The 26,817-nt window shown below is 38.2% G+C and overlaps 1 protein-coding gene and 1 pseudogene across 1 annotated transcript in view; both read right to left on the reverse strand.

Moving 5' to 3' along the window:
• The window catches only part of Itgb6 (integrin subunit beta 6), a 111,969-nt gene that overhangs the window by 81,348 nt on the left and 3,804 nt on the right, over positions 1–26,817 (reverse strand). The window contains exons 3-7 of the mRNA XM_008845739.1: positions 26,344–26,548; positions 25,512–25,758; positions 7,457–7,622; positions 5,983–6,144; positions 2,709–2,804 (exon numbers count right to left, since the gene is read on the reverse strand). Of these exons, the coding sequence (XP_008843961.1) occupies positions 2,709–2,804; positions 5,983–6,144; positions 7,457–7,622; positions 25,512–25,758; positions 26,344–26,548 (876 nt within the window). The remainder of the gene's footprint in view (positions 1–2,708; positions 2,805–5,982; positions 6,145–7,456; positions 7,623–25,511; positions 25,759–26,343; positions 26,549–26,817) is intronic.
• LOC115072464 lies at positions 14,153–14,318 on the reverse strand (annotated as a pseudogene).

Consider the following 26,817-nt stretch of genomic DNA (forward strand, 5'->3'; position numbering starts at 1 on the left):
TGACAATCTAGTGAAGAATACTGATTTAATTGCTTTTTATCTCAACATCTCATGAAGAAGGAAAGACTAGTCATATTAGTTGAAGTTTAGGAGCCTGATACTATCTTAACGTAAATTAACAGTAAACATTTAAAAATAACAGAGGAGATATAAACATTTTTTTAAGCTTGGGTAATTGAATCTTGATTTAAAATGGTATTTAGTGCTAGAATGTAATACACTACCTACTGCTCAGCCAATTATCCATCATTATCTTTTGGACCCTATAATTGGACAAACAAGAAACTATTCATAATAATAAGCTTGTTCCAAATCGTCTGTTTGCTGGAGTCTGGAGTGCACAGTGCAGTCATACTGAACTGCAAGAAAACTGCTTACTGAATCCTTTCCATTGTGTGTTCAGCTCTGTTACTGCAGCACACAGCAGAACCATACAGCTGGGCAGTCCAAAGCATCTTACCCAGATCTCTGAAACAACAGTCATTTTTCCTGAGCTCTCTGAGCGGGCTACATAAATCTTATTTGCTGCGAGACAGAACTGCCATTGAACCTCAGCCGTCTCCTGCCGACTGTGCAGGCACGTAACTATGCTTAGCACATAACTCGAGCGAATAATTTGCCTTCTGGAATTTCCATTAGATTTCACCACTTAGCTGCTTTGTTTATCCTGTCACCGATTTTATTTTTCAGTGATTCTTTGGTAGTTATTCTCCTTATATTCCAGCTACCCGAACATCAGTTTGCACGGGCCTCCAGCTCACATAGGTCTCATTCTATGAGATTTAAATCAATGGCAACACAGGCCATTATTGGTCTATTTTCAGTTTTCATTATCAATAAAACAAGAGATCAGCATTTTCATGCTGTGTGAAGCCTTCAGGGAAGTATACTGTTGCTGTCATTATCTTTAGACCGGGCTGCCTCCTGGTCCCCTAATGCAGATGGAATGATGAGCCCATCAGAACGAAAATAAAATAATGAAACACCAGTCATCGAGTGGGCTGCTGACCTGGTCTGCTGCGTGGCTCCCTGGAAATGTCCCTTTGAATTTAATGGCGCCCGGATGGCAGAGACCACAGATCATGACAGAACATAAATTCTCCTCATAATGAGATTAGTAGGCAGGAAAAATAAATGTCCTGCTGTTATATCAGAGGCAGACTGTAATCTGGTGTTTTCCTTGGAAATGATCATTTCTGTTGCAACAGGGGAACCGTGGAGAAACTAACGTAAACGCAACAGATTTCTGTTTCGCCACATAGTTATTTTTCATTGTCCTGTCTTCTTAATGGCAGTTTGGGGGAGGCATCTAAATGAGTTGTGAGTCTTAAAGACTGTTACTAAAGTGAATTATGGGCATCTACCTTCATGATCATCAATTGTGTTCCCCAGACTCCCTTCCGAAGGCAAGCTCGGTGTAGCTCCACCTCCCCCTTCTAAGCTGAAGCCCTGCTGGGGAGGAGGTCTTGTAACCCCCAGGGCCCTCTCACTTTAGCCTTCAGGATCAAAGACTCAGTATTAACACTGGGCAGTGTTTAAGAAAATATCTTTACTGCAACTCTACTACTTAAAACCAGTGGAAACAAGTATCATATACTAAAGAGCCTTAAGAAAATGCCCAGATCAGGTGAACTGAGAATAAAAGCCTTGAGATGGGGCTTGATTGCAAGTGACTTCCTTGGTTTGCAGCAGAAGGCACTCTCACCTGGGCCAGTACAATACCCTCCTCTCATTAAAAATGCAAGATAGCATCTCCTCCTGGATCCTTTCCACAGAACCTGATGCAAGTCCATGGGCTGCACCACCCTGAGTAGTGAGTACATTTAATCAAAGCCTTCTGGGAAATAATGTGAGTTTCCCTGGCCCTGCAAAGTCATCAAACATGTTAAGAGGTGCTTTCAAAAGGAAAGGGAGATCAAACTCTGAATTTGGAGTATTTGACATTGTTGCAGAGAAAGCACATTTTCTGTGCATTTTCTGGGGGCCGGGCCAAAGACTCCTTGCATCCCTGTGAAAGTGCACATTCTGAATAGGCTACTTGCTATTATCTCAATTCATGGCCTTTTGACATCTTGTTTTTCTTAGGTTGGAAAGAAACCATAGAAATCTTACATTTGCATAGAGGCTTTACACTTTATATGGTGGTTTGCCAGCATCATTGTGTCTACAGAAAGAATCCCTTTTTCACAGCTGGGGCTTCCATCTAAATACCAGAACTACAAATCCAACTGCACTGAGAAATTATTTTTTGTCCCAATTAAGTTGTTTTTCTTTTACCTTTCCATTTCTCAATAGCTTGAATTGTGTCTCTGCTTCAATCTTCTATATATCTCATTTACAAATATCAAAAAATGTGGTTAGCTCCTCTCTTCCTCTTACTATTTCCCTGTTCTCTGTTAAGTCTCTCTCAGCAGTTTTAAGCAGGTAGGTGTTACTATCCACATCCATTGGTTCTCTTCTCACCCGCCGTCTTCATTTCCAACTCTTTCTTTTTGTTCTACTATGTGTGTCCCCATTTTCCACTGCACCCTCACATTTGTTATTTAAAAATTCAAGCAGTAAATGAATGCATTTTGCTAAGCACCCAGTTCACTTGGAATGTGTTAATGATTATCCAACAGCCTTTCCAAGTGCTGAGTCACAGTTAACATTAGAATTTCATGATGCATAATCTCCTTGAAGGAATTTCCCAAATTATGTTTGCTTACCTCATACAAGTGAACTTGTTCTTGGGTTACAGCAAAGATCAGTAACATGTTGTTTTGCACCAGTTTGTCAATGAGTTGACCAATTGTTGGATATTCCTAAAATTAATATATAGATTTAAAATATCTTAACAAAAAGATGTGCACTAAAAGAATGCTTATTTCAAACGCTTATTACTGAGTTGAGCAGTACAGTGCTCAAAGACATTATTGTATCTCTCACTGTAAGGAAACCCACACTATTGGCACTGTTCACTTAGCTGGCTCAGTAACTGCCCCGAGTCTCATAAGTTCAGATAAGTCCTAAGAGTCAGCTACTGTGCTGCATTGTGCTCTCTCTCTCACTGTGCATTGTAGTCTAAGCAGACCACTTGGAATTTATTTCAAGACTTTAATTTGTCATATTCTCAAGGGCAGAGAGAACAGTTCTTCTGTAAGTGCCACTCGCCAGCAGGTAGGAATGTGTGACTAGAGGGAGGGACAGTTAGACATTGATGTATGTGACTGAGCGGCTTTCAGCTCTGAAACTCTTACTGGCATTGGATGAGGTGACATGAAGGCTGAGGAAGGGATAGTCTGCTGATGAATAACATGCCATAATTCCTGTGACCATCTGATTTGAGACATCCTTACGCCAGCTCTTGGGTTTGGTTCTATTGCCTATTTAATGTCATGAATTGGTTGGTTGGCATTCTTAAATCTTTTTTACAGAACTGAAAACAAACTATACTTCTAGCCCATTAATACATTTATTCTCAAGTGGATGTGAATACTTTTTTCTAAAAGGCATTATTAATTATGAAATTCGAAGATACATTTACTTTCTAAGTCTAGAAAACACGGAGTACATTTGCCTGTCCTTGATTCCAAATATGGATAGTGTACAAAGGAGGAACACAAACATAAACGGAGTGGCTGCAGCTGATTAAACTAATGGTGGCCGGTGGTGCCAACACTGAGGAGGCCTTCCTGTTTACTGATGTGTGTGTTCTTAGAGTCTCAGCACTACCAGAGTATGTTCATCTGTTAGGTACAAGGTTCAAGTTGAGAGAAAGGTATATTTTTGCCTACACTACCTAGGGAAACTTCATAACCGTAAATCTGGTTATGTATATACTTTTACCATATTCAGATTTTTATTAGCAGATATACCAGATAATATAACTTTTCCTGAGTCTGATATGTTCAGTCTCTTCTGCTTTTCAGTTGCCCAAACCTTGAACATCCTTCACACTAAATCAAAGGCTCCCTAGGGCTGGCACCTCCTTACCTTCATGGTTCCCGCACCTGTCTATTTGTGTGTGTAGAGCCAGGATCACACCACACAGCCCATATAGGATGCTGTGTTCTATTTGAATAAGATTTGTTAGTTTAATTCGCACAACTACATTGTAGGTTCAAGGCCATGAACAGGCCCTTATTGGTGGTTCCAGGGATCTGGCTCAGCTTTCAGCATATAGGAAACACTCAAAGGACCCAGGGGGCATGGCTTCTGCATCTGTATAGGAGCTTATTCAGTAAGAGCGGACTGAGTATTTATTAAAGGAGAAGATCATATCAGGCAACAGGTAGCCCTGGCTTCTACAATCTTCCCATTTTTGAGTGTCTATTAACAGGCATTTGAAAGGGGCAGGAACAAGATAATGAGCAACGGTCGGTTTCAAGGTTCCTTTCCCTTCATTGGCTAAAAGACAAAATATGGCTCTCATGACTATTACCACATGAAAAGACAGATTGTGATTAAAGAATATGCATGTATGGGGAGTATAATTGATCAAAGGTAGGGAAAAATTTTATGTTGTTTAGAAATTGAGGTCAAGGAATGACCCAAATTTATGACCTATTAACATTTATATAGAATAGTTTTTTTTCTAATTGACGTTAGAATTTCAGGTTTTTTCCTCCCTTATTACGTACTTTTATAGCACTATCATTTAAAAGATCCTTCAACTTTTCTGAGCCATGTTTCTTCTTGTGTTAAATGTGAATATGATGTTTCTAGGTGGATGCTTCCTACTTTAACTCTGTCTCATACATTTGCCAGCACCGACCTGTGGGCCAGGCACTGGGCTGTTAGGAAGCAGAGATAATAAAGTAGCCCAGGCTCTGAAGAATGTGCCATGGAGAAAGATAAAGAGATGTAAGTAAGCAAGCATGTTTCCACATAGAGATGTGTAAGAAGACTGCTACAAATAAAGGTGGAATGAGAAGTGATTACTGTGAGGCCTAGTGGTGGGTCAAAGAAAGATCTCTGGGTTTTAAAGGCCATTAGTTTCTCAGGTAGGTGGAATGACTTTTATAAGCATTGTAGCCATATGGTCTGCTCATAGAAACCACAGTTGGACACACAGGGTTCTGTTGAAGATCACATGCGACCATGTGGGTCAAAGAGCTTTGAAATTTTTATTTTATTTTATTTTTTTGAGGGAAGGGAATGGGCATGGATTTGATCAAAACACCTTATATGCATGTATGAAATTCTCAATAAAGTTTTTGTAAAAGTTAAAAAAAAAAAAGGGCAGAATCATGTCTTTATTCTGTCTCTAGAGCCCTATGTGGAGTCAATGAATGGGTTTCATGTCTCTACAGGAAAAATCACACAATATGTATGCATCTTGTCTTTATAAAAGTCAAGGGTTTTTTGGTTGTTTGTTTTTGTTTTCTGAGACAGGGTCTCCCTGTAGCCCCAGTGCCCTAGAACTTTGCTATGTAGACCAGGCTGGCCCCCATCTCACAGAGATCCTCCTGCCTCTGCCTCCCAAGTATTGAGATTAAAGGCCTGTGCCACCTCACCCAGCCCTACAAATGTCAAGTTAAAAGAAAAGTGTTCCCAGCACTTTTTCAATGACAGAAAATAAGTTAAGTATTAAGAAGTGCCAATCAAAGACTGCCTAGTTATTCCCCATAGAGCCCCGTGGTGCGACTGAGGAATAATCATTCTCAAAAACCCGTAGTTCTGGTCTGAACCTCTGTGGCTGAGAACAGAAATCGCTATCTGTGCTGTTTTTGCTGGCCCCAGGATTTCTGAGAAGCTGGAGAGATTCTGAGATTATGTGTGCCATAACAGATCCAAACTCTCAGGCATCCCCATCAGCCTCAGCTATTTGGGTGGTGACTTACAATGTAGATGAGGATGAAAGGAGCAATTTCTAAATCCTAACTCAGAAAATGTGCACTGCCTTTACCAATGTGAGTTATTTCAGGTGGTATTATAGCAATTGTTGCCTTACGGGCCTACTTGTGGTCCCGAAAGCCAGGCAGAGTGAAGGTTACATACCAAGACAGTTGACATGGAGTATTCGTTCCTGTTGTCCAAGTGACAGAGCCCATCGTTGGGAATAACAATGCCTGCCAGCTTGCTGTCCATTCCAAAATGAGAATCAGCATCACTCACAAAAACCAGGAGATGCAGTGAGTCATTCCTCCAGCCAATTTTTTCCTAGAGTGAGAAAAAAACAAAAAAATAAAAAAACTACCACCACCTTAGGTTGCACTGGAGACAGACAGGCACAGATTGAGTAAGGACCTGCTTGCACACATTCAGATTATGAACAATGTATTGTTAATCTTTCTATTTCAGTCTTTCATCTGTTGTAAATTGATAACATATCAAAAACCGGCAATCCTGTGGCATTTGCTTTTTCCTGGATAACATTTTCAGATCTGATTGATGAGTCAGAACAAATAGCTCCACTGCGAGCAGTGTTGTTTAGTTAACTTTCTTTATTGTGTAGTTATCGATTCACCAGAAAACTGAAAGGAGGTAATAAGGAAAGTCACAGTTAATCCCAAATTCAAGTTGGAGAAAAAGTGGTTAAAATGCAACACAAATTGAATATAAAGTAAACCTGCTTCATTAAAATGTCACCTGACATTTAGGCATCTATTTCTAATGATGCAATCTAAAACTTAAAAACCTAATACAAGCTTAAGAACTGCTGATGGAACATGGCCCTAGGTACTGCTAGTTGAGGTTATCTGCAGTCTGTGTCTGAGCAGAGATATTCTGTTTAACAAATAATAGTCCAGGAATCATTTGTGCAAAAACTCATCCTGGCTGCCCCAAGCCCCCTTGTCATTTTTTTTTTTTTCCTTCTACTTTATGTGAGCTTCAGCCCTGTTCATCTCCTGGAATTTCCCATGAGAGGATGATGTCCACAGTCAAGGGAATCATTCTCTGTAATACTTGTCAGATAGTCCAGGAGAAATAGGGTTCTGACAGCACCGCAGAGGCAGTGTAACTTCTGATGCTGAGTTTTTTTAGTTCAAAACAGTAGATTTTAGCTTGATCTATGAAACAAGACCTTGCCTCAAAAAAACAAAGACAAAAAACAACAACAACAACAAAAAAACAAGGTAAAGATAGTCGTGTGCTGGCCTAGCATATAAAAGACCCCAACACCTTTTAAAAGGTGAAAAACCATAATCATGTAATTATATGTGTAGGTATATACTGACCCTTTATTTACTAATGGTCTGCCATTGACTTCCACTAAATTAATCTGATCTTTGAATCAAAATTTCCCCACACGTCTATACTTTTCTCTGATTATTCAAAAATTAGACATGAAACAATCTCCTATTTCAACATGATTGAATTACATATTTTATAGACGTTTTATGTTTTAAGAAGAGGATCAAATATAGAAATATGATGATTAAAGGGGAAAAATTAGCTAAGCTTTCCAAAGCATATTTGTTAATTAGAGATGAAATTTGTGCTAACAGATTGAAACATGCATCCCCCACACCTTACACACGGCAGCCTGCATAATTGCATCGAATCCGCCTTCAAGCGTGTCAATATTAGCAGAAATTTTTTGTTTCCTCACGATCTCATTGAATCTCTCAGCATCATCCGTCAATGGCAAAATGTGCTTGAATCCAAATGTAGGTAAACAGAAGTACGGGATACTACTACAAAAGGAACAGGAAAATGTTCTTAGAATATGCTCCAGCGCATAATTAATGGATCTGATAGCCTAGTAACATTTCCTTAAATAATGATTGCTATTTCTAAAGAGCCTTACTCTGTGACTTGGCTATGACTCCCCCAGTTTAGGTTGCTATCTTCTCCATGTTGACTTTATTAGCTGACACTGACTATTGTGTATCTTTGGTTCAAACTCAGACGACAGATAATCAAGCCATCAGGCCCTCATTCCAGTTTGTGTGATCACTTCCTTATATTCCCTACCAACTAAAAGCTAACAATAAATTTACTTGTTAACAACCGATTTATATTCTCAAATCTTGGCTTGTCGTCAAGCATGAGGCATCCCCTAGCAAGACAAGAGAAGAACTTGTCTTCTTCCTCCTCAGCCTCCTGTAATTCAGCCCTGACTTCAACAGGCCCAGTGACCACAGTGGGGCTCTTGGTTCTAGGGTCCAACTCTACTTATGACTGAATAGATTGTAGCAGAACAGGCTAGGATGAAAACTTGTACTTAATGGGGCTGGAGAGATGGCTTAGCAATTAAGAGCACTGGCTGCTCTTGAAGAGGACCAGAGTTCAAGTCCCAGCACCCACATCGATGACTAACAGCCATCCAGAACTCCAGTTCCCAGGATCTGATGACACCCTCTTCTGACCTCTGAGGGCACTGCATGACACGGGTGCACTTACATACATGCAGGCAATATACTCATGCACATAAAATAAAATAATAAATAAAATATTAAAAACTGCCACTTGAAATGTCATGTTATGATGAAATCAGCACCAAAGAAATCCAGTAAAACCAGAAGACCTGAGGGTTCAGCCACATCTCATCTGAAAGCCAGTTACTAGCTACACATGAAACTTTGACAAGTTATTCATTCCTTCTCAGATTTGTGCTTTTTTTTTTTTGAAAAATGGTGCTAATAGTGTAGACCAAAGGTTCTCCAAGTGAAGTCTTTGGCCCAGCAGCATGACCATTATGTGATCATTGTTAGAAATGCAAAATCTACACTATTTCTGGTCTACTATCTTAGAAATACTAGGGGTAGGTTTAGCAATCTGTGTTGTGCCAAGCCTTCCAGATGCATGCTAATGTTGCCAACCATTGGCGTACAAGTATGGACACAACAAGGCATAGCCACACTGAAAGCGTTGTATGCTTCCTGAGGGGAGCTGATTGATTCTTGTACAGCACAAATAGTTCCCAGCCTTGGCTCTGCAGGTCTAACAGTCCATCTTGTCAGCACATAAAAAACAGGTACATCTTTCAGAGTAAGGCTCCTGTTTAGCAAGTTCATCTGTGTGAAGTATACACTTAATTCTCATTATTTTTAGATTCTGCATTTTGTGAATTTACCTACCTATTAAAGTTACCCCAAATCACGGTGCGTGTTTCTTTCCTTACCTTGTTTTGAAACAGGTCTCACTAAGTATCCTAGGCTGGACTTAAACTCACTCTGTAGCTTATGCAGGCCTTGAGAAGGTGATCCTCATGCCTCAGCCTCCTAAGTAGCTGGGATTACTGGCCTGTACCACAAGCTCAGCACTTGCATAGTTTTCTTATTCATAGACACGAACAGAGAGGGGAAAGCAAGTGAGTTTCTCTATGCAACTGATGTCAAGCAAGGCAAGGCTCTGCTTTCTTCTTTCAGCTCGCATACTGTAAACAAGTGTCTTTCTGATAGTCTACTTATTCCATTTTTCTTTCTTTTTTTTGGTGTTTTTGATGATTTCACTGTTTGAAATGGTATGTAAGCCCAATACTGAAGTGCTGTCTAGTGTTCCTAAGTGCATCAATGCTATGATGTGCTTTATATAGAAATCTGTGTATGAGATTAATTTCATCCAGGAAGTGTTCTATTTCCAGGTCACTTTTCCTTTTTCCTTTCTGGTTCATGATGTTTATCCTTAACTCTTAAAACTCAATTTTAATTCTCTCTTTTTAATATTGTAGATCAGGTTTCAATGAAGTGGTAACCATGGACAGTGTCTGCCAACCAGGTTGTTGTAAGACTGGAAAGAGAGCAAACATGCCAAGCGACGAAGTACAATGAGCTTTTCAAAATCACTTCACACAGAGTCCTGCTCAGACCTGAGGGCAGATGATGGATTTGGCTAATCAGATCTCTAGAATCATGCTTTTTTTTTTTTTTTTTTTTAATAGAAATAAGAATACATCACTGAAGAACACTTGGGTTTTATTAAAGTGTGTAAAGAAGGAAATAAGAGCAAATTTCAATGGCTATGAGATGTCTCATAGCTGCTTTGTTCATATTCCTATTGCTGAAAGCTTTTTAAAAAATTTCTATAATTTAATAATGGAGTGGGGTTAGAGAGATGGTTCAGAAGGAAAAAGAACTTGCTACCAAGCCTGATAACCTCAGTTCAATCCCCAGGACCCACATGTGGAAGGAGAGAACTGACTCCTACAAGTTGTCCTCTGGCCTCCACACATATGCTGTGGTATGCATGCACACGCCCACCTCCACACAAATAAATAAATAAACAAACAAATAATAAATAAATGCAACAGAAAAATTTAAGTAAATAAGTAAAAATCTATTTCACACCTGCAACCTATTCCATACTTTTGCTTAGAAAAATTATTTGATGGAGGATTGCTGTGTTATCTTTTGATTCAAATTGACATACTTTCCAACAGTTTATATCAGCTGCCACTTCTCTTTTACCATTACAATTTTATTTATTTTATGTGTAGGAGTGTTTTGCCTGCATATATGTAAGTACACCCATGTCATGCAATGTCCACAGAGGTCAGAAAAGGGCATTGGAGCTCCTGTAACTTGAGTTACAGATGGTTGTGAGCAGCTTTGTGGGTGCTGGGAACCAAGCCTAGGTTGTCTGCAAGTGCAACTAGTGCTCTTTACCGCTGAGCTGCCATTTCTGATGTTATCATTTGAGACTCTACCATTTAACAAAAGAAACAAGAAAAACCAGTTGATTAGCTAGAGATGTCATCTGAATGTTATTTTTAATTTTTAGTTAATGACTGGGACTCAGCATTACTTTGCCTACCATTATTGTCACTTTATATTTATTCTTTTGTCAATTGGCCATCTTAGAATCTTTGCTTATTTTCCTCGTGGGGTATTTTTAATTTTTAACTTAATTTTATGAACTCTCTTAATAATAATCAATCCTTTATCTTTGTATTTTGACTTTAAATTTTATAATATTTTTAGACATATGCCTTGAAACTTAAAAAAAATTTCTCACTCAAATATGAGAAGAATTTTAAAATGTGATATGAGGAAGAAGTTTAATGTTTTAAAGTGATGACATAGTTTAGCATGTGTCTTCATTGCTCCCATAGTGTCTGTGGAAGCTGTGGGGCAGCAGAAAATGCATCCAATTTAGAATAGAAATACCAGACAGTTATTTATCGTTGGGCAAGTGACATAGCTCTGCTATCCTTACCTGGTTCACAAAGTTGCTGTGCAGATTATATGAGATGAAAGTAGCTAATTGCATTTGCCTTGGGGTTTTTCCTGGATTATTCTTGGAATTGTTTGAATCTTTTATTTGAGGTTGTTGGCTCACATGACATTGGAGCATCTCCTGAACCTGAAGAACTGACAAGTGACTTTAATGAGAAATTTGCATTTTTAGTATGTGTGTATGTGTGTGTGCATGTGTGTAGCTGTAAGTGCACATGTGGCAACCAGAGGTAGATATTGGGTATCTTTGTCAATCACTTTCTATTTATTGATTATTTATTTATTTATTACTTATTTATTTTTTTAATCAGGATCCTTCACTTACCCTAAAGCTCACCAATTTGGCTAGACTGCTTAGTAATCTTCAGGAATCTCCCTATCTTTGGTTCCCCTCACTGGACTTACAAGTGCACACTACAACACCTGAATTTCTGTGTGGGTTCTGACGATCTGAACTCAGGATCTCATACTTGTGAAGCAAGCACTTTGCTGAGTGAGCCATCTCCCTAGGTGTGAGATAATTCAAATGCTCTTATTAGAATTCTATGACTTGGAAACTTGGTGAAATTTTAGTATGATTCATTCATCGGATTCAAATATGGGGGAACATACAGCAAAGGCAAAGCTAGTGGGTCACAGCTGCGAAACAGGAATGAAACCCTTATGTTTGTCAGAGATCTTCCTCTAACAAGTGGGACCCTTGGATGCTACTTTTTTAGCATCACAATTAAAGGGACTAAGTATTTTTCACCAATAACAATCCTGAGTCCTTAGAAAACAGTAGATTTAAAATGCAAGGTAGTTATGGAGCACAATATAAAGAGGTACTACTTGTATGCTTTGTTAAAATTTTACATAAATATTAATAGCATAAGATTATAATTATATACACCAAAAGTTAACACCTTTTTCTGACAGGAATTAGAAATGCTTTCCTTTCTCTTCCTTTTCTCTGCATTTTCACATGGCCTTCTGTCTTTGAGGTACGAAGCCGAATACTTATGTATAGGAAATTCATTTAAACATTCCATGGCTCAGATTCCTCTTCGGTAAAACTACAGTGAATTCCTTACTATAGAAGTCAAATTCAAAATGAACAGCACAATATAGTATATGTGGAAGGGTGTGAAGAAGAAACCCTTCAAAATGTTTGATAGATGGAGAAAATTAACTTTCGTGTTACTAAATGCATTTAAATGCCTATCACAACTCGTGTTTGGGGCTGTCATAAACAGCAGCAAAGGAAACTGGTTCCAAAATGTAACATCCCCCCTACTCCCTGCCCCTGCCACACTTGTACAGGATAAAATAAAGCTTTAGTGATTCCCTCCCTTCCAATGAAAAGAGACAATTCTACTCCAAAAAGTTTCTGTATCTGTTTGGTGATGGTGATCAGAACCAAGTTCTTGTACCTGCTGGACAAGTCAAGAAGGTAGTTTTTCTTTAGGTGATAGACTGTAGATTTAATTTTAGAATATTTTTATTATTCCAAAGAGAAGCAATCTTTAACACTTTTCCAGAAATAACTTGGAGGAGGTTACATAAAAATATATATACAATGAAGTTTAAGGGGGGGTGTAGGAATAAACAATCAAAGACCAAAGGATCAAAAAGGTAGCTTTTAAAGTATGATGCACTGAAAAACGGGATTTCTGAGATAGTCCAGAGGGTGTTCAAGGCCAAACTATTTTCAGTGTGACACAGAAATGCTATTTGCTTTTTGTGACCTTTCACTGTTCACAGGACAGCAGTAGCAAGCACACAACTGGAGCCTCCTTAGGTGCTGAGGCAGTTGCAACAAAGTATCCATGAGAACTGACAGTGTTTCTCAGGAAGCACTCACCATGTAAAGAGTGAACACTACTTTCACCTGATTGCCTTAACAATGCATCTCTGAACAAATGCTTTTCTTTAACTCATGAGGAGTCTGCTTAAAGCATTTCTGCTGCTCACAAAGGGCAGAGAGGAAGCGCTTGAGTGATGGGAGCTGAACTGGTCCTTGCTTTGTGGAACTTCATTTTTACTTTAGAGAGTAATTGACAGCTAGACTGTTATTCCAACTTGAATACTTGGCAGACACGCTCTTTAAAATAACAAAGGGAGACTCTTAATTCTAAGAACACAAATGCTGCCAATTCGCTGCCGATAACACAATTCAAGGTAACTAGAATATTTGAATTTTGGAAAATGCTTACTTCCTATCTGACAGACTAACAATACTCCCAACACTTTCTAATACTTCAAGACACAGGTGATGAGATTAGTGGTGATATCAACAGCCATGATTTTTTTATATTACATCATGAAATCTTGGGATTGGCATAACTCAGTGAACTAATATTTTTCATATGATCAAAACATCACATAGCCAAATCATGGTTGGTGAAAGAGTCACTCACAGTGAAAGGCAATGGAGTTAAAGGTAGTAGAATGGGAAATGTTCATTCATATTGTTTCATATTCCAAAATGAAGCTTTCACCTGTCACCTAATTTTAATGTAATAATGAAGGAATATTCACAGTCATTGGAAATAGCTACCAGCTGAGAGTCTCTTTTTACAACTATATTTGTGAGGTTTGACTTTCTTCATGAAATTCTGTCAAAAAATTACAATGGTCTAAATGCAGAAGCAAGTGTGATGATCTAGTTGCCTTCTTTTTTAAAAAATATTTTATTTATTATTTTTATTTTATGTGTATGCCTATATTGCCTGCATGTAGGTAAGTACACCCATGTTGTGCAATGCCCACAGAGGACAGAAGAAGCTGTTGAATCCCCTGGAACTGGTGTTACAGTTGTTAGCTGCCAAGTGAGTGCTGGGATTTGAACCCGGGTCTTCTGCATGAACAGTCAGTGTTCTTAACCACTGAGCCATGTCTCCAGTCCCCTAGCTGCCTTCTATGAGAACAAATACCTAGGAATTTGCAAAAATTTAGACTACTATTGCTCTATTTTAGAACAAAAAACTGTTGAAATTTTTTTGTCTTCCTTTAGCCCCAAGCTAGCCTGGAACTTGCTATGTAGAACAGGCTGGCCATGACCTCACAGAGATCCAGGTGCTGGGATTCAGGACACATACCACCACACCTGGCTAAGACAGCTGATTTTTATTTTGTTTTGAAAAATCTAGTTATTTTTCATGAAAGCATACTATATTAAACTGATAAGAATAGATACTACACTTGATTTTGGCCAAAAGACCAAGAAACAATTAGACAGGGAGAGAGAGAAGAGAGATAAATAATGCTTAGCTGGTGTGAAAAACCAGAAGGAAATGTATTAGTTTAAAAACCTACTAAAAAAATTACACATACAATATCTCTATATGAATCCATGTGTATAGCTGAAGGCTATATAACAAGAAACTTTCTTTCAAGTTTTTGGCCAGGGTAGCCCAAGAGACTCCCCAAATTACACAGGTTATTGCCGCAGCCCTTGATTGCCTCCAAGAACCTGAAGGTAAGACTCTATTGCTGAAGACAGGGCATACTTCAGACACAGAACTTGAAGAAATGGAGTTGGAACTGGCCTGGAAGCCACCTCCCTGAAGACTGGCTCTCATGGTTTCAGAGAACACTCTGCAAGCTGCTAAGGGAGAACATTAATCAATGGTCCAACTTCAGCTTTAAAGCCTGTTACTACAACAATGACTGGCACAACAAATTTTATTGGTGCAGTAGTGGCACTTTTATCTTGGGAGTAATCAACAGCTACCTAATTGAACTTAAAGCCCTCTCAATGTGAGGGAACTCATGTGTGGTACTATGAATATAGCCAAATACACATGGCTGGAGATGTCATAGATCTTAGAAAAAAACTCTAAGGCTGTCACATCCCTAAACGAATATAATTTCTTACTATATGCTAAATATGGATTCTTATATTTACAGACAAATTTGCCAGTCACAACTCATCAAAGAAGCTTCCTTGGCAACAGACAGAGACCATTAGAGTTCCACAACTTGTCACACACAGAAAATAAGTATCTGTGAGATGCCCAACCCTAAGGGACACATCTACAATGGAACCTCTACACCCAAGGCTTATGGAATATAGTGGAACAGGGGCTAGAAAGAACACTAATGCATCTCTCAATTCTCATCGATGAAGCTCCCTCATGCAACAGAGGGCAATAAACACAATAGGCTACAAATGACCTAGGCATAGATAATAAGAGTCTACAGAGTGTGAATCCCTGGACGGGATTCCTATATTAAACTTTACCCTCCCAGGGCTCAGGGACCATTGTGGAAGATGGGGTGGAAATATTATAAGAGCCAAGGCAGGAGGAGGTGCATGACCATATGGAAACAGAGTCTTACAGGCTCTTGGAACCTTGCTCATATGAACCTACAGCAATGGTGTCAGCATGCACAAGACCCATGCAAACTCAAGCAGATAAAAACTCAGCATAGAACTAGAGAAATGGACAGCAGGCCCTAATCTTAGCCAAGGAACTATTGGCAGTTGATTACTGCTGGGTGAGGGAGAGTTGATCTTCTTTAAGGGAGAGACTCTAGATAGGCTGACTAGACCCCAATGGATGAACTTGCACTGAGTGATGTCTGGGTACACTAACTTGACTGGATAGGCCTTAATATATATAATAGAATGCATGAAATCTGGTGGGGTGGCTATGAGAGGGTTCAGATAGGGGAGGGGGTATACAGACGATTAAGATATTTTTCATGAAATACACAAAAATTCAATAAAAAATACACATTGAAAAAAAAATAGCAGCCAGGAGTGGTGGCGCACGCCTTTAATCCTAGCACTTGGGAGGCAGAGGCAGGTGGATCTCTGTGAGTTCAAGGCTAGCCTGGTCTACATAATGAATTCCAGGACAGCTGGGGCTACAGGGAGACCCTGCCTCAAAAAAAAAAGACCAAAAAGAAATGGCAAAATAAAAGCATATTATAGTAATATATAGCAATTTTTATTGCAAATATTAAATCAATGCTTATTTAATTTTTCTCATATATTTTATTTCTTATCTTTTTATCATTAATTATTTATATATAAAGTTACATGGTTTTATACACATTTTATACATATATTTAATTTTACTGTTTTCATATGTGCTTCCCAATTCCTGTTCCCTTCTTGCCTGTCTCCCCCTCTCATTGGTCCCTTTTCCTCTTCCAAATAGTATCCCTTTTGCCTTCATTTCATATATAGTACACACACACACACACACACACACATTTGAAACAGGGTCTCCCTGTAGCCCTATAGCCTGGAACTCACTATGTAGACCAGGCTTGCCTCAATCTCACAGAGATCCACCTGCTTCTGTATTCTGAGTCCTGGGATTAAAGGCATGTGCCACCATGCCTGGATTTAAATTAATCTATTTTTTATTTTATGGATATGAGTGTTTTGCTTGCATGTAGAAGAGGACATTAGATCCTCTGGAGCTGGAGCTATGGATAGTTGTTAGCTGTATGTGGGCCCTGGAAACTAAACTTGGATCCTCTGCAAGAGCAGCTAGTTCTCTTAACCACATAGCCATCTCTCTAATCCTTCTGTTATATTTTTAATAAGGTAATCATTGATAGATATAACCCACACAAGTTATCTGAGAGACATTATTATTATTATTATTGTTATTATTATTATTACAGAGTCTCTCTTTGTAGTTTTGATTGGCCTTGAACTCAGGATCCTCTGGGCTCAGCCAACTGAGGGCTGGGGTTAGAGGCATGCAATACCACACATGGCTGAGGTTTTGGTTATTTTTTTGTTACTGTTGTATATATGTGTGTTTGTATTTGGATAATGTTTGTATATGAGTATGAGCACATGCATGCCAGTGTACATGTGGATGCCAGGGGACAGTTTTCATGGTTTCAGGGATCAAACTCAGGTTATCAGAGTTGTATGGCAAGTGCTTTCAGCCACTGAACCTTTTTTAAGGGAGTACAGGAGTCCTGAGACTTGAAGACTTGAAGACCACTAGATGAAAATAAATAGAGATGAAGTAATGTATTAAAGAGAAAAAGGAAATTAACACTTGTTTTGAATATCTGTTATGCTTTGAGCTCATTCAAGTCCCATGATTACTCTAGGAAGTACATTATCCCTGTTTTTTGGTACATAGACTAAATGCAAAGAATGTTAACTGAAGTTATGATTTAAATGCAGGCCTACAAAACTTTCTACACGCTTCCCTCTTATCTTTCATTGTCTTTTGACCTAAGAACATTTTACTTTATAATTATAAAATTTACTTTAATCAAGAAACTTGAGCTTTCATCTTGCTCTGTTTATGCATGGGGTGCTCTCTAGACAGAGGAACTGAGAGAGCTAGAGGTATAATGGGAAAGGAAAATACACAGTGTTGCAGTGAAAAAGAAAGGGACTTTCTCTTTACAACTTTAATGGCAAGTTTTCTCAGGAAGAATCGAAGAAACATCTTTGGGCAACAAGACATATTGATCCTTTCATGAGAAGAAATACACAGATCTTCCCTTGGGTCCCCACTAGCTGCATGCTATGTGGTACCCTGGCCTTTCACCATGCTTTGTGGTCATCAATGGCACCTACTATTCATTGAGAACTTGTCATGGCCAAGCCAAATGCTTCTATTCATGATCTGATCCAACCTTTAAAACCACTCTATGTGATTAGTATTTTCATTGTCAATTTACTAAGAAAGACACTGAAGATTTGAGAGGAGAAATTATCTACCTAGGATCACATTATGAATTACTAGATGAATCAAGACTTAATCCAGAGCTGACTCTGGAACCCATGTGTCTAACCACCATGCCAATCCATGTGCCTGCCTATTGCAAGACTTTAGTTCCTTGCCAAATGGGCCCAGATCGTTTCCCCCCCAGTATTTCCACATTTAGCACAATGCTCAGGGCTTTTAAGTAAGTTTTTGTTTTTTGTGTTTTTTGTTTTTGTTTTTGTTTTTTTTTTAAGAAATAAATGAATAAAAGAATGCCTGAAGGAAACCTGGGAATGGCTGCTCATACCTATAATCTCAGGACCTGGGAGTCAGAGGCACAATGATTGTTGCAAGTTCCAGGAGAGCCTCATTACATAGCAAGTTCAAGGCCAGCCTGGAATATGGAGTGAGACACTGTCTCAAACCAAACTAAACAAAGCAAAGCAAAACAAAAAGAAGGTATGAATTAAATAAATACATACATAGAGATAAAGAGCCAAATTGCTTTGATTTTTCTAGCTCATTTAAGGATATGATCTCATTGTTAGTGCAAAGTGTTCACTGATAACTGAGACATCAACCTTGTCAATTTTAATTTTTTTTTTTCTTGAGATAGGGTCTCCCTGTGGCCCCAGCTGACCTAGAACTTGCTATGGAGAGCAGGCTGGCATGGATCTCACAGAGATTCACCTGCCTCTGCCTCTGGAGTGCTGGAATTAAAGGCAATGTGGCACCACCCCACTTAATTTTTTTTTTTTCTGATAACATTCTATACTCATTGTTTCCATGGTCCTGACTATAGGTTGAGTTGCTACATCTTACCTGATATGAGACAGGAAGAATGATTTTTAAAATGCCCTTGGGGCAGAGGAAGTACTTGGTAACCCTTGATGAAATTACCCTCCATTAGACTATTGTAGCTTGTTGCAAGAGCAACAAAGAACTAAATATAAATTTCAGGCCAGCACAATGCTCTTTGATTCATAGAAGAAAAGGCCAGAAGCAGAAGGATGCGTTTATATTAGACAGGAGATGTTTTTAGGAAGAAACTTATTTCCCTTTACAAATGCATCCAAGAATTGATAACAAGAGCCATATCTTTCCAGTTGTTATTTGGCATTTTTTGAGGGTACAAGTTATTACAACTTTTCCTAGAACTCAGCATGTTCCATGTTACAGGGATTGCTAGGAGCCAGTTGGTGTCTTTCTGTCTAGGAATAGAATCTAGTTTTTAAGAAGAATATGCTTCCTTTGTAGCTATCTGTGGTCATGAAAGTCTATGGGTTTGGATTAAATTTCTAGGAAAACTTCTTAAATTAGGAAACTAAAATTCAACACCCATTTATAATTAAAAAGAGAACTACATCAAAACAGGAATAGGTAGGAGGACCTTCTTTATCTTATAAATGTAATTGAAAAAAATCATTAACTGATACTATATCTAATGGTGAAACTTTGAAACTTTCCCCTAAAGACCATGATCATAACAAAGTTTGTCTTCACTCTCCACAGAATTTAAAAATGTACTGATAATCTTAGTTAACACAGAATGCAAGAAAAAATAAAAAGAGTAATAGTTCTTGAAGGGGAAGATGTTGTTATTCACAGTTGATGACTATGTATGTAGAAAATCAGAAGAAATCTACAAAAACAGACTATAATTAAATTTCAGGATACAAAATAAATATTCAAAATCAGTTGGATATTGATAAATTACCATTGAAAACTGAAACAAAAATCTCCATGAATAGACAGTTCAAAAGAAACAAAGAAAGGCAAAAATAAAGAGAAAAGTAAAGCACAAGATTTTTACATTTCTGAGACATCTATCAAGACTTAAAGAAGCAAAGTACATGTCATGCAATATGACCAGATGGTTCAATCCATTTTAGGAGGGTTCAATTTTCCCAAATTGATCTATGATTTCAGTACAATCTCTTTCAAAATCTCAACATATTTTCTGGAGAAATTGGTAAATTGATTCTAAAATGTGCATGGAAATGCAAAGGATCTAGGATAATTAAAACAAAACAAAACAAAAAGACAAAGTTGAAGGACTTTTTTTTCCTGATTTCACCTTTGATAAAGCTATTATAAGCAAGACTGAGGCATTTGTAGTAACATGACCCCGACTCAATGAATCAATGAAAGGCAGAGAGTATCTAGAATTAGAGACATATACAGTCCATTGATTTTAACAAAGACATCAAAATAATTCAAGCAGAAAGTCTTGTTTAACAAAAAATGCTAGAATAACTTTATCTATATGGAAGCAAGTGAGGATTCTAGATTTTTTTCATTCTCACTACAAAGACTCATTTGGTTGGGATCATAGACCTAAATGTAAGAACTTTATCCTTAAGGTTTCTATAAGAAAACATAGGACAAAAAATACACTAACTATAAAATTTAAAATTGATATATTAATCTTCATCAAGGTTTTTAAAAAGACATTGTTAGCAAGCTAAAATAGAAGCTTCCAGCTAGAAAGATATCTGTGAAACATATTTGACAAAGAAATTATATCCAAAATATACAAAGAATCCTTATAAGACAATATTAATAAGAAAATATGAATTTTAAAGTGTTGAAAGATTTGAAATGTTCTTCATAAAATAAGAAATAAGGACAAATAAGCACATGAAAACATGTTAATATCATTCATAAATAAAGAAATGTAAATTACAGTAGCAGCAGATATCATTATTCCTACTAGAATGCCCAAATTTAAGGGAAAATTTAGCAAGTCTAATCCTGCCAAGGGTTGTTATGAATGTGGAACGCTTAGATCCCTTTAAAACTCTTCACGGAAATAAAAGGCGGCACATTTACTTTGCAAAAAAGCATGGTAGCTTCTTGGAAAATTTAAATTACCATATAATTCAGCAATTCTGCTCTATGTATGCATGTACACTAATAGCAAACACTGAAACAGGAATCAAGGAAGAGACCCCATTCATGATAGCCTCAAACAATATAAAATATCTTGAGATAAATCTAATCAAGGAAGTGAAAGGCTAGTACAATAAAAACCTTAAGACATTGAAGAAAGAAATTGAAGAAGAAACCAGAAAATGGAAAAGCTTCCTTTTTTCATGGATCAACAGAATTAATACTGTGAAAGCGGTCATCCTACCAAAAGCAATCTACAGATTCAATGCCATTTCCATTAAAATTCCAACACAATTCTTCACAGAAATTGGAAACATAACCTCAAATTTCATAAGGAAGCACAAAAAAAACCAGGACAACCAAAATAATCCTGAACAATAGAGGAAGAGCTGGAAGAATCACCATCTCTGATTTCAAATTATACTTCAGAGCTACAATAATAAAAATAGCATGATACTGGCATTAAAAGAGACACATTGATCAATGGAATAGAATTAAGGGCCCAGACGTAAGTCTACTCACAAGCTACTTGTTTTTTGACAAAGGGGCCAAAAAATTATTCAGCAAAGGGTGAAACTGTTCAAACTGAATAGATACATGTAAGAAGACTGAAACTAGATTCCTGCACAAACCTCAACTCCAAATGGATTAAGGATCAAAACATAAGAACTGATACCCTGAATCAAGAAAGTAGGGAAAACACTGGAACTTATAGGCACAGGAAAAATCTTCCGGAACAGGACTCTGATAGAAGAAGCATTAAGAAAAGTAAGTGATGAATGGGGCCTCATAAAACTAAAAAGTTTCTATACACCATCAGTTCAGTGAAGAGATGGTCTACAGAAAGGGAAAAAAATCTTTAAAGCTATATATCTGACAGAAGGTTAATATCTAGAATATAAAATAACAAAAAACTCAACATAAAAAAACCCACTTTAAAAATGAGTCAAGGAACTAAACAGTTCTCAAATGAAGAAAATCCAAGTGACTGAGAACTAGGTTTTTTTTGTTTTGTTTTGTTTTTTTTTTAATGTTCAACATCTTTAGCCATAGAGAAATACAAATTAAAATTACTTTGTGATTTTTATCTCACCCCAGTCAGAAGGGCTAAGATCCAAAGAATGAACAATGACAAATGCTGGAGAGCCTGTGGGGAAAAGAGAACACTCATCTACTACTGCTGGGAGTGCAAACTGGTGTAGCCACTATGGAAACCAGTGTGGATGGTCCTCAAAAAGCTACAAATAGATCTACCACATGATCCAACTATACCACTCTAGGACATATACCCAAAGGACTCTATATCCTACTACAGAGATATCCATTAATCCATGTTCATTGATGCTCTATTTGCAATAGCCAGGAAATGGAAACAACCTAGATGTTGACCAACTGATAAATGGGTAGTGAAAGTATAGTACATTTACACAATGGAATATTTTCCAGGTTTTATGAGAAACAGAATTATGAAATTTGCAGGTAAATTAATGGGACTGGAAACAATCATCCTGAGTGAGGTAACCTAGACTCTAAAAGACAAATATTACATGTTCTCTCTCATGTGTGGATGATAGCTTTGAATCTTTATATAGGTGTGTTTCAGTTGGAAAAATCTATAGAGGTTAGGAAGCTAATTAGGGGATGTCAGGAGGGGGTGGTGTGTGTGTGTGTGTGTGTGTGTGTGTGAAATACCATGCAATGATATAAAAGGGGAAAGAGGAATAGTGGGATAGGAAGGGTTAAATGGGGTGGGGAATGGGAGGACAGGGCAGAGGAGGGACAATGGGAGGGGATAGCTAACAGGAAGGTCAGGCCTTTTAAAAAGTCTTAAGGAAACCTACTACTCTAGAAGCTTCTTAAAATATATACATATATGAGTTTAAAATGTAGTTACCCTATAAAGGGCGTTCAATGGCCCGACCAGACACCATGGATTAGCAAATAAAGAATTCAATGTTAGGAATGGACTCCCTCTTTTGGAGTTGTTGATCATGGGGTAGGGGCATCCCATAAACCCTCAAACAATACTGGATATGCCTTTGCTCTTGGTTACCCACCAGAACTTGACAGCAAAACCCTATTGTTGAAGATACTGCATGTGAGTCCTAGAAGAAACAAGGAGAAATCAAGCTTGACTGATCTTGAAGCTTCATCTCCACTGGCAAGCTTTCATAGTACTAGAAAGATGCTATGCATGCTACTGGAAATGAAAAGTAATCAATAATCTTACCCAGCTATGAACCCTGCAAGCTACAGTAACTACTGGCCTGGCAAGATATGCTTACTGATGCAGGTTTAACATCTGTTATCATGCCCAAGAACCTGTAGCTAGACAGGTTATAGGCCCTGGGGGAGAATTTACTACTATCATTCTGCTGAATAGCCATAGTGTTAAACTGAGTCCTAATGACTTATTATCATACCCATAGATTAGTGCATCTCTCAACCCTTATTAGAGAAGCTTCTTCTTACAGCAGATGGTGATTAACACAGAGATATACAACTGGTCAGCTTGCAAAGAATAAAGGACTGTGGAGTGCTCACACTAAATGAGACACCTATATCACACCTCTCAAGGCTCAGGGAGCATTGCTAAAGAAGAGGTGGAAAGATTGTAAGAGCCAGAGGTTATAGATGAATACAAGGAAACTGTTGTCTGGACACCACAGAGCAGTAGCACATACAAAGCCACAATACTTGTGACAGCATGCACAAGACCTGTGCAAGCCCAAGCCAGACAAAAACTCAGCATGGATGAAGTAGGTAGACGAGAAGCCCAGCCCTTGCTGAGAATCTGTTGGTAATTGATACATCTTTGCAAATATTTTTGCAAGTGATAACACTTTTCACTACAGCCAAAACTAGAAAAAAACCCAAATATCCATCAATGGGAGAATGAATCAGAATGAACCTATAGAAAATCCTAAAGGGACTGTGTGTTAAAGCAAAGAGGGGTAGATAGCTGGTATGTACAAAATCATGAATAACTCTAAAAACATTTTCTTAACAAAAGAAGTCAGACTTGAAAAAGCACCACACTCTTGCATCTATATGAGATCCAAGACTAGGCAAATCCACTCTAAAGAACAGAAATCAGTAAGTGGCTGCTTCTGAGAAGCAGAATTGGCTGTAGGGGCATGAAGGAGCCTTCTGCAGTGATGACAATGTTAACATCTTGTCTGGGGTGTTGATTATATTGGCTCATTCAAGTATCAAAAGTCAGCAGTGTTTTGTTTTTGTTTTGTTTTTTGATGTGTGCTTTTTCAGTGCATGCCTATTCTACCTTTAGGGGGAGGGAAGACATAACTGTTTATCAATCTACTCTCCTTTCCCCCTTTCTTCCTGGAATGAAGAAAAGGCAAGTGCCCAAGCAGCCTTCTTGGACCTTGAAGATAAAATCCAAGTGCAAATTATAGTAGAGCAGATAGTAGAAAAACTTTGTGTTCCTTATGTGTGAGAAGATGCTAAGCCAGCCCTGAATACCTTTCTCTAGATTCCTCTATGTAGAAAAGAAAGAAATAACTCTTCTTTTAAGCCAGTCTCTATTACTTGAAACTAAACACAATTACTAAGAATTACAATCAGTAGGAAATACCTTCCATGGTTAAATGATTTGGGGCTACTAGATTATAGTTGAGAATGACACTGAATTTGAACCATTTTTAAATGACATGATATTGTTTGTCTTATAGAGTTTGCTTTTTATGGTGTATAAAAGTATTAAATGTTGGGGCTGGAGAGATGACTCAGCGGTTAAGGGCACTGACTGCTCTTGCAGAGGACCCGGTTTGATTCCCAGCACTCACATGGCAGCTACAAACCATCCTTAACTCCAGTTCCAGGGGAATCCGAAGCCCTCTTCTGACCTCTACGGCATTGCATAACACAGGTGCACTCACATACACGTAGGCAATATACTCATACACATAAAATTAAAATAATAAATTTTTAAAGTATGAAATATTAAAATATATTTGGTAAATTATTTCATATATACTAGATACATTCCAGTAAAACGTTAAGTTTTAGAACCAAACTGGATCTTAGCATGAATCCCTGGACATATGACTAACCTCTTAGAGCCACTATCCGTTTCTCTGAGTACAGTTCTAACCTGCCATCATTAGGAGGCTAGAATGAGGTCATGTATATGAAGTGCTCAGCACAGAGCAAACGGCAGCTCTTTTCTAGTAGAGGAATATTAAATAATTTGATTTTGAACATGTCATTGACCATACAGGTAAGCCATCACAAAACAATTTGCCCCTGACTATCACCTGCATAATACATGGTTTTAATGGCTGATTATAGCATATTATAATGGAGTCACTGCCTCATTTCCTACTGAGTTTAATAGCAGGGAAGGCTGCAAAAGCCTCTAAGCAAAGAAGAAAGCCACATTCCCCCAAAGTGCGTCAGAGGAAACTACAAAAATTATTATTTTGACAGAAGTCAAGGTGGTGGAGAAAGACACTGAGAAAATGTAAATTAGTGCCAAATCACCTGAGAAAGTGGTGGTCACTGAAGGTCTCTAAGGGACTGGTATGCATGTCCAGTGGAGCCTACAGTGAAAGACACTGTCTCCTTGCCTCCAAACAGGAAAACTTGTGGCTACTTTCAGGCCTGCAAACCAGGCAGATGATGCAGGGGCCTGAGGCTAGAACCACGAAGTTGAGATGACTGTACCTTGGCTGCAAATCATTTAGACCACAGAGAATTGCTGAGATCCAAACAGATGAGACAGAAACACCAGAGAACTCCTGGTACTACAGCTCAGTGTGTGGATTACATCTACAGAAATCAGTGCCCAGAGATGCTAGGGAGCTCATTCACTTACCTGCAAGGATTTGCGATTTCCTCTGGTGTTGTTTTCATAAAAGGGGAGACAGGTTTTTCCACAAAAGAGCCAAAGCCTAGTCTAAAGTTGCTGGTTAATTTAGACATCTCCTTGGCCAGCCGGGAGCCTAATTCTTTGATTGTGTTAAGGTCGTCATCCATGGAGGCAGAGAGGTCCATGAGGTAATACAAATCCACTGGGTAGTCCTCTGTCTGGCGGACCTGCACTTGCACAGTCTGCTCAGCACCTGCAACCCCCGAGGGAAAGACAAAACCATAAAAAGGACAGTTATTTATAACTAGCCAGTCTTGGGTTAGCTGGCTATTTAATTTAATGTGCATACAATTTTTGTGTACTGTGTGGTAACATTTATGAATGAATGAATCCATGAAAATCTCTCAGCAGTGAGTTTTGAAAGACTAAAGGAGGTGTAAGTTAGGATATTTTACATGTCCTTGGGAGAACTTGCATCCATTTATATGGAAGATAAGCTCAAGTTTTTTGCATGTGGTTTTAGAAAAGGTGAACCAAATCAAGGGGAGATTAAATCTACATTTCAGTCCTTGAAGAAATGTGAGATAGCCTGGGCAACACATGAGTAATTCAAAGGGTCACAATTAGAGAAGACTTATTTAGTGTCGCCTTCAGGGTGCAAGTGACTGATATCAATAGAGAGAACTGTGCACAATTCCCCATTTCCTTCAGGTTGGGAAATGTGAATCACAATGACCAATGATGTGTGACATGGCGCCAGCTGTTCCAGTGGAATAGCAAGGTTACAGGCATAATGAGATATTCATTCACATGAACAGCCATGAAATCATAACCATACCTGGTCTCAATTTAAGAATCAGGTTTTGAGGTGCAATCTGAACAATGTCAGAACTATTCTTCTGTCGGCCTATGCTGAGAGGCTTATTCTGAAGTATTTCTACTTGGGAGACAGGGTTTTCTACGAAGGTTAACTGACATCCTTTTGCTAAAAGATTTGCTGGGGTGTCACACCTTTCGCCAGCTTCAGACGGATGAGTAAAGTTCTAAAAAAACAAAAAATAATGAGAAAAAGAAAATAAACTTGCATTTATTTATAAGATGCCAGACATTAATTTTTATGTGCTTTGCTAGAGAAGCATCTTGCCGTACTAAGTACATCATTCCCCACGTGACTGATGGTGATAGCAGATGAAATTGCATGAACAGCTGAATAACCAGAGAATTAAGCCAGCAAAATTCAGAGTAAAACTGGAGTCTCTTTAATTTTATTCAATTGAATTCATCTACCAAGTTTTTTTTTTTTTTTTTTTTT

This window comes from Nannospalax galili, unplaced genomic scaffold (genome assembly GCF_000622305.1).
Source record: "Nannospalax galili isolate Female #2095 unplaced genomic scaffold, S.galili_v1.0 scaffold540, whole genome shotgun sequence".
In the NCBI taxonomy this organism is placed as follows: domain Eukaryota; kingdom Metazoa; phylum Chordata; class Mammalia; order Rodentia; family Spalacidae; genus Nannospalax; species Nannospalax galili.